This window comes from Pseudophryne corroboree, chromosome 10 (assembly GCF_028390025.1).
Source record: "Pseudophryne corroboree isolate aPseCor3 chromosome 10, aPseCor3.hap2, whole genome shotgun sequence".
In the NCBI taxonomy this organism is placed as follows: Eukaryota; Metazoa; Chordata; class Amphibia; order Anura; family Myobatrachidae; genus Pseudophryne; species Pseudophryne corroboree.
Window position 1 is genome coordinate 15,658,714 of NC_086453.1, and position 8,827 is coordinate 15,667,540.

An 8,827-nucleotide genomic window follows, 5' to 3' on the forward strand; every position below is an offset into this window, starting at 1 on the left:
ATTTTGAGTACAATTGTAGGCATGAACCAACGAAGAGACACACTGTTTCCATCGCCTTTTCATCTTATCATTTAAGGTTCCCAACATATTTAAGAGTGTACGATTAAACCGTTCAGGTTGGGGGTCGCCTTGAGGATGATATGGAGTTGTTCTCGATTTCTTTATCCCACAACATCTACATAATTCATGAATGAGATCACTTTCGAAACATCGACCTTGATCAGAGTGTATCCGAGCAGGCAACCCATAATGTTGGAAAAATCTCTCCCAAAGGGTTTTGGCGACAGTAACTGCCCTCTGATTAGGAGTCACATAGGCTTGAGCATAGCGCGTGAAATGATCTGTGATTACCAGTATGTTCCCTTCCTGTCCCCCTGGCCCTTCCAATGAAAGAAAGTCAATACAAATTAAATCCATGGGCCCGGAGCTGTGAATATTTACTAGAGGGGCAACTTTCATAGGTAAAGTCTTTCGAAGAATACACTTCCCACATGTCCTACAGTACTGGTCGATATCCCTACTCATAAAGGGCCAAAAGAATCTTTCCGATATCAAACCTAGAGTCTTCTCATATCCAAGATGACCATGCCTGTCATGCAGCTCCATCATCACCAATGACTGATATTTATAGGGTAGTACTATCTGCCACTTATCCCGACCATCTCTCCTTTGGCTGTGTCGGTAGATTATACCTTCCCTGATGCACAATCTTTTTGATTGTTGAAGAAGTACTCGAGATTTTGGGGACAAGGTCCTATAATTTATAGAATTTTGAGGGTTTTCCAAACACTGAATGATAGGTAGTATATCAGGGTCGGCCCTCTGATCCTGCTCCAATTGTTGGGTCGTAATAGTTTCCAATCCATCCATTTGGGACCTTGTTACCCTCTGGTACTGGGGTGGTATGGCCTTATCTGAGGCCCCAATCATCCGGATAGCTGCCACATGTAAATATCCAGTACTACTGACCTGATGGCATAGTCCTTGGATGCCTGCAGCTGGAACTTCGATCCACTCATTGCTGTCCGTTTTTTCTGTTGAATGGGGCATTCTAGACAACGCATCTGCATCCTGGTTGGTGATTCTTGGTCTATATTTGATGGTAAATTTGTAGTTATTTAACGCGGCCAGCCACCTATGACCAGTTGCATCTAATTTTGCTGTGGACTGAATATATGTCAAGGGATTATTGTCAGTCTGCACTAAAAATTCCACTCCATATAGATAGTCGTGAAACTTCTCCGTGACTGCCCATTTGAGAGCTAGAAACTCTAATTTATGTACAGGATAATTTTTTTCACTATGAGATAGTCCACGACTTACATATGCAATAGGTCTTAGCTGATTATCATCAAGTTGATATAATACTCCCCCAAGTCCCTTAAAGGAGGCATCAATGTGGACCTCATAAGGGAGTTCTGGATTTGCATATGCCAGCACTGGAGATTTTGTTAGACTTTCTTTTAGTTGACGAAAAGCCTCTTCACATTTTTCATCCCATCTTAATCCAAATGACTCTTTAGGCTTTAAATACTTTGTCTCATAGTTAATAGAAGAACCTGTCGTTTTCCTCGTTGGTGGATAGCCTCGGGTCAGATCAGTTAAGGGACGGGCAATCTTAGAATATTGCGGCACAAATTTTCTGTAATAGCCGCAAAATCCCAGAAAGGATCTCAGATCTCGGAGATTATCAGGTCGGGGCCAGTTCTTTACAGTTTCCACCTTAGCTGGATCAGTAGCCACTCCTTGCCTACTGACTATGTGACCAAGATACTTTACTGATGACCGACAAAGTTGGCATTTTTCAAGAGATAGCTTTAATCCCCTGGTAATTAATCGATCCACTACTTTGAGTAGGCGCTGGTTGTGTTCATCAAGGGTTCTTCCAAACACTATGATGTCATCTAGGTATACGAGTACTTCCCTGTAACACATATCCCCTATTGTCTTTTCCATGGTCCTCTGGAATGTAGCAGGAGCACCAGTTATCCCCTGAGGCATCTTGAGAAATTCAAAGAACCCGATGGGGCAAATGAAAGCAGTTTTAGATCTATCATTAGCGCTCATCGGTATCTGATAATAACCACTCCTTAGATCTAATACAGAGAACCACCGACTACCCTGAAGACAATCAAGTGCTTCATCAACTTTCGGGACAGTATATTGGTCTGGCACGGTGCGATTGTTAAGGGTGCGATAATCAATGCATAATCTAATTTCACCGTTCTTTTTCCGAGCTACCACTATGGGAGAAGCGTATTGGCTCTCAGAGTCAGCTATCACATTATTTTCAAGCAGTCCCCTGAGATGCTTCCTCACGTCCTCGAAGTCAGCTGGTGCCAAACGTCTAGATCTTTCTCTGAAAGGGGTCTCATTGTTTAATTTAATGTGATGTTCAACCCCGGTAGCAGTGCCTAAATCCCATTCACTTCTGGAGAATGCCGACTCTCTAAGTAGTAATTGTTCTATAAGAAGTTGTTTATTATCATCGTCAATATCACTTCCCGTAAAACAAGCTTCTAGCTCCAACTTTGAAAAAGGACGTACTCCCTCCTTGAGTAAGATGACATCCTTTTCTCCTGTCGCCATCTTTCCCTCCACCCGTTGACTCCGTAATTGGGGGTGGGTACCTACCGACTCTGGCTTCACACCTTCCAATATTTCCTGCTCTTGCTTCTCACACCATTGTATAAGGTTCTGAAACATATTTGTATTGGTGCCCACGATTACTGGCAACTTCCCATTGTCCCCAGGGGAATCCGGACATACCAAGGCTACTAAGGGAACTGTTTGGTTAGTAGAACTCAATCCGGGATCAAACGTGATCTGGGTAACCACATACCCCAGATATGGGTAACGTTGTTCGCTCAATCCCCATATAGTCAGTCCACTAAGGGGTTGAATGGGAACATCAGACAGATGGTGGTTGTACCAAGATTAGAATATTATGGACACTTGTGATCCACTGTCCATTAATATAGTACAATCGTGACCATTGATCATAGCCTTAGTTATAGGTGCATGTCCCAATAAACTATCGGGAACAGAGTGGGACCATTGTGCACTCCCCATAGCTCTAACTTGTATTATTGGGGAGTCTGTGAGGGGTCCACAGCACTCCCGTTGGAGTTTCCCCCTTCATATGACCTTCTTCTCTCATTGTTGTTAATTCCCCTCCTCTCAGACCCCCTTATGGGGCATTCAAACGACCGATGTCCAAACTGCCCACAACTATAGCACTCGTAGGCATTTCTAAAGTCACTTCTTCTATCTCCTCTTCCTACACCCAACAGCCTATTGGGGGCTCGTTGTTGGCTAGTCTGCAGAGCTATAAGCTGGTCGATTTTCTTGTTCTGTTCTTCTATCATCCTCAATAATCTGTCATCCACAGGAGGGGGATCAGCAGTAGGTTATACAACTTTAACCTTTTTTATAGACTTTTCCCGGTTTTCCATTTGGACTTCCTCCAATTTGACATCTCTGACTAATTCATTCAAGGTGGGGGGTCGAGCTGGAGTCATAGTACAACGAAGTTTCTGAGCTATCGGACAGTTGGTAAGAGCCCCTTTCAAGATTTGTCTTAATCGCCTCTCATCCACGACGTCTGATGTAAGTCCTCCTTTGTCCACAATCTTATATATTAACCGGTCCACTCTATATATAAATTGGGTTAACGTCTCTGCGTAATTTTGATAAGTGCCGTTCAGCCTGGCCAACATATCTCCAACATCTTCCAAGGTTCCAAAGGAGAAATCCAAAGCCTCAATATATTCCCGTAAAGTGGCAATGGGGTTGCTCCTCCTGGTCGCTTGGATCACCCTCATAGCAGGCCCACGCAGACTCTCCACCACTCTCTGCTTTCTTATATGCTCCGGGCATTGCCATTCCTCAGAATGTTGGATGGCAGCCTCCCTCCACATATCGTATGTTTCTTCTCCTGCAGGTACAGGAGTAATTCCCGAGAATATCCTCAATCTACGATATCCTCCTTCAAAGTGCCATCTTTCCAGATGACTAACCACTTTGTCGACTACAGCTTCCACCTGGGGTTCTGATCTGCTGGTACGTTGTCGAGATGCAGCATTGGTTTCATCACGAATCATATAGGATCCGGCAAAATTAACACCAGTGATATGTTCTCCTGCTCCTTGATCATCTCCTTGGGTGGCCTCTTCCTCTTCTGACCTTTGTCCTTCAGGCCATATTATTTGGATTTTCCTCCCAGATCCTCGTTCCAATATGATCATACCAGGAAATAAAGTCCGATCCAATACGTCCTTACCACTGAGGAGCATAGCCGACACTTCTCCATTCTGCTCCTTCCATTTATCCACGATACAGGGATAACTTAGCCCATAGACTTGCTCCATAAATTTCAATACCTCTTCTTCCTTGACGGTGGAAAGATTCCCAACCAAACTCAGACTATAGTTAACATGCACTCCCTTCTCTTTGCACCAACGACTGATATCTTCCTCCGTAACCTTCTCCATCACGACACTATATTCCTACAGATAGTTAGTCAACAGAAGACGCTGGTATAATAGGATCTCAGCAGTGCCTCCAAAATGTAACCCTTATTCACTAGTGGCGTGCCTCCACCCAAGCAGATATACCCCGGCTTGCTTGGGAAAGCCTTCCTTTATTAGGGTATTGGGTTAGATGGTGATAATCACTCAGGTCACAATAACACTATTAAATGCTGAAAGATAGGGACATTAACTTTCCTCACCTTTTGTTTTCTTTGTCTTCAGCAGATTTCTAAATTTATTGTACTCTTCTCTTCTCTTACAGAGTTCTCAGTTACACCCAACCAACTAAACAGGTAAGTAATTTTATTGGTACCAAATTGATAAAACATTCAGTGTTATATTATATATTATCATAGAAACATATATTCTCAAATATTACTCTCATTTAAACATATGTCACACCATATATGCATGCAGCACAAAAAAAATATATATCCCACAGAAGATAATTCTGTGGACCCGGGGTTTTATATAATTTTCCTTATTACTATCTGCGCAGATTTATCCTATATAATATACACTCTATAAGGTGTCAGTATCTGGATGGCCACCAGAGAGGGAAAGAGGGGGTTCCTTATGGTCAATTACTCTCCAGTAATGTATTTTTTTCAGTTGCAGAGGGGATATACGATGTGAAATCTTCTTCCCTCTCTGTTTATAATTTCTGGTGAATTGGTCAATAAAGTCCCACTACCATTGTGAATCCACCGATGGTGGGTTCCTCATTAAGATAGTTAATATAATCCCTGGTCAAACGCTTCACCTTAGGGTAATCTGTACAAATATGCTCCCCTAGTACGCTTTTTTTTTATTTTTTAAATGTTAATATTCTTAGGGCACTCCCCCGACTCCTACTTTACTTTCCATAAAAGTTTATACTGATGGGGCAGGCTATCAGCCAGTTGGGCTAACGGTATTCAGGTAAATCAGTTATGCGCAGTAAGAAAAGGTTACGGTTCAAAGCAAGGGGATTAGTGAAAGTAAAAATTAAGCAAGGAAATGCAGAGATGGTTGACAGGAATCCCTTGGCAAGCAGGTAATAGGCGTTAGTTAGAGTGCACACAATAAATTATCATAGGCTAATGTCTTTTGCAACACAAGCAGATAGAAATGGAATGATGACAGAAGAAATACAGCTCCTCTTAATGCCTGCTAAAATGAGGTAATTAGCTTACACCGTTCCAATATCTCTTTCGGTCTAGCAAAAGGTAAAGGGTTTGTGGTGAAGAGATGAAGCAACTAACAGGCTGACCTTGCCTAATGCTACAGGCTATACAGTGCCGGGGGCTGATCAATATGACCGTACTCTTACTGTGTAGAAGATAGGTGGTTTTGGTCATATAGGTTATACAGTATATATAGGGCTGTATACAAATTCTTCACTGCTTGTAATTGGGTGTCCCAGCCTAACTCAGCTCTAAGTCTCTCTCCCACCTCCCTCTTTCACTGTTACAATCCTTGGGCTTAACAGCTCCTTACAGCTCGTCCCTGCAGCTAGCAGTAGTACCTGACCTCCTGCAGTAGTGTTGGTAGCCGGCGGCAGCTCAGGGCTGTGGGACGGGTCTCCGGCAGTAGTAACTAGCGCTGTCTCCCTTTCAGCTGCGGTAGTCTGGCAGAGGGGTGTAGTGCCGGCTCCTGTCTCCTCTGCGGCGGCTGTCAGCGGTCCTCAGCGGAAAGCTTATCCCTCTTTCTCTATGCAACGGCTCCTTCTCCTTAGCGGCAGCTGGCGGGACACTTTAGCGGTAGCCCTTCTCTCTCTCCGCAATGGCTCCGTCTCCTTAGCGGCAGCTGACGGGACCATTCAGCGGTAGCCCTTCTCTCACCAAAACCTCCTCAGGACCCTCTCGCGCTCGCTCTCCCTCAGCCGCTCGTCTCACCCCCTGCTGAGCGGCTCGTCATCCCCCCTGCTGAGCGGCTCGTGCGGCCGAGCTCTCCAGGTGTCCGTTCCCTTCCTTCTTCTGCGGCGCGAGGGCTTCCAGAACAGTCTCTTAAGTACCCTCGTGCCACTCAATTCAACCCAACACACACACTTCTATAATTTACTATAATACCTCTTACACATACTATACAGTTTACTAACACAGTGTTACATTCTCCCCCTGGTGATTGGCACTTATGAAAGGAGTGAAAATCACCATATAATTAATAACCATGCTGATGCAGCTATTATTTATACACACTATAACCAAAATATGGCCATGACCTTATCAAACTAGGATAACAAAGGAACTTCCGTGGGAGTGCCTAACTGTTCATAAGTTAAAATTCTTGGGGGTTTCCGAACTCTTTGAGGTCTAGGTGACATATGTAGTCCCTCCGACACTACCTCTCTTCCACCTGGGAGGTCGGGTAACAATTCAGAGTCTTCTCTTACTTCCCAACTTTCCTCGGTAACTTCCCCGGTAAGGTTTTTATCAATAGATTCGGAGTATTGATAATTCAGCTCTGGAGCACTCTCTTCCTGTAAACAGTCTTGGTCTTTATAAAAACATCCTGATGCGTCACTATTTTCAGAATGCATTTTATTCCCATTATCCTTATCGATGTTCATCCCTGTGGAACCACCCCTCTCATTCATAGGACTGTTACATTCAATATCCTCCCCCCACCGTATATCTTGGCCAATGGGGAGCAAATGCTGCCGATGATATGTTACATGGGGCCCTTGTCCATTTTCAGGGGCCAGTTGGTACACGGGAAGATCGGCAAGTTGGTTTACAATAATATAGGGTTGGGATCTCCACCGATTTGCCATTTTCTGTCTTCGTGGGGCCCCTAACATTCGGATTAGCACTTTATCTCCGGGGAACAGTCTATTTTCTTTTACATGACTATCATACCTGTTTTTATTCCTTTCCCCAATATGTTCAGCTGAGGATTGAGCCATATGATAAGCCTCTCTTAACTGCTGTTGTAAGCGATTTACATATTGATGATGTGAGGATACCTTAGGCGAATTTATTTGCGTTCCCAAACATACATCGATGGGTAGTATAGCCTCTCGACCAAACATAAGGAAATAGGGAGTATACCCAGTAGAATCATTTTGAGTACAATTGTAGGCATGAACCAACGAAGAGACACACTGTTTCCATCGCCTTTTCATCTTATCATTTAAGGTTCCCAACATATTTAAGAGTGTACGATTAAACCGTTCAGGTTGGGGGTCGCCTTGAGGATGATATGGAGTTGTTCTCGATTTCTTTATCCCACAACATCTACATAATTCATGAATGAGATCACTTTCGAAACATCGACCTTGATCAGAGTGTATCCGAGCAGGCAACCCATAATGTTGGAAAAATCTCTCCCAAAGGGTTTTGGCGACAGTAACTGCCCTCTGATTAGGAGTCACATAGGCTTGAGCATAGCGCGTGAAATGATCTGTGATTACCAGTATGTTCCCTTCCTGTCCCCCTGGCCCTTCCAATGAAAGAAAGTCAATACAAATTAAATCCATGGGCCCGGAGCTGTGAATATTTACTAGAGGGGCAACTTTCATAGGTAAAGTCTTTCGAAGAATACACTTCCCACATGTCCTACAGTACTGGTCGATATCCCTACTCATAAAGGGCCAAAAGAATCTTTCCGATATCAAACCTAGAGTCTTCTCATATCCAAGATGACCATGCCTGTCATGCAGCTCCATCATCACCAATGACTGATATTTATAGGGTAGTACTATCTGCCACTTATCCCGACCATCTCTCCTTTGGCTGTGTCGGTAGATTATACCTTCCCTGATGCACAATCTTTTTGATTGTTGAAGAAGTACTCGAGATTTTGGGGACAAGGTCCTATAATTTATAGAATTTTGAGGGTTTTCCAAACACTGAATGATAGGTAGTATATCAGGGTCGGCCCTCTGATCCTGCTCCAATTGTTGGGTCGTAATAGTTTCCAATCCATCCATTTGGGACCTTGTTACCCTCTGGTACTGGGGTGGTATGGCCTTATCTGAGGCCCCAATCATCCGGATAGCTGCCACGTGTAAATATCCAGTACTACTGACCTGATGGCATAGTCCTTGGATGCCTGCAGCTGGAACTTCGATCCACTCATTGCTGTCCGTTTTTTCTGTTGAATGGGGCATTCTAGACAACGCATCTGCATCCTGGTTGGTGATTCTTGGTCTATATTTGATGGTAAATTTGTAGTTATTTAACGCGGCCAGCTACCTATGACCAGTTGCATCTAATTTTGCTGTGGACTGAATATATGTCAAGGGATTATTGTCAGTCTGCACTAAAAATTCCACTCCATATAGATAGTCGTGAAACTTCTCCGTGACTGCC

The 8,827-nt window shown here is 43.8% G+C and overlaps 1 protein-coding gene across 1 annotated transcript; it reads right to left on the reverse strand.

Annotated features, from left to right (window-relative positions):
* Window positions 1-3,410: 3,410 nt before the first annotated feature.
* LOC134966856 (paraneoplastic antigen Ma1 homolog) lies at window positions 3,411-4,493 on the reverse strand. Its single transcript, XM_063943898.1, has one exon. It carries the CDS (start codon window positions 4,491-4,493, stop codon window positions 3,411-3,413), a length of 1,083 nt encoding a protein of 360 aa, XP_063799968.1.
* Window positions 4,494-8,827: the final 4,334 nt, after the last annotated feature.

Coding starts and splice junctions, on each gene's coding strand:
- LOC134966856 (XM_063943898.1), bottom strand. CDS start 4,493: ATGGAGAAGGTTACGGAGGAAGATATCAGTCGTTGGTGCAAAGAGAAG.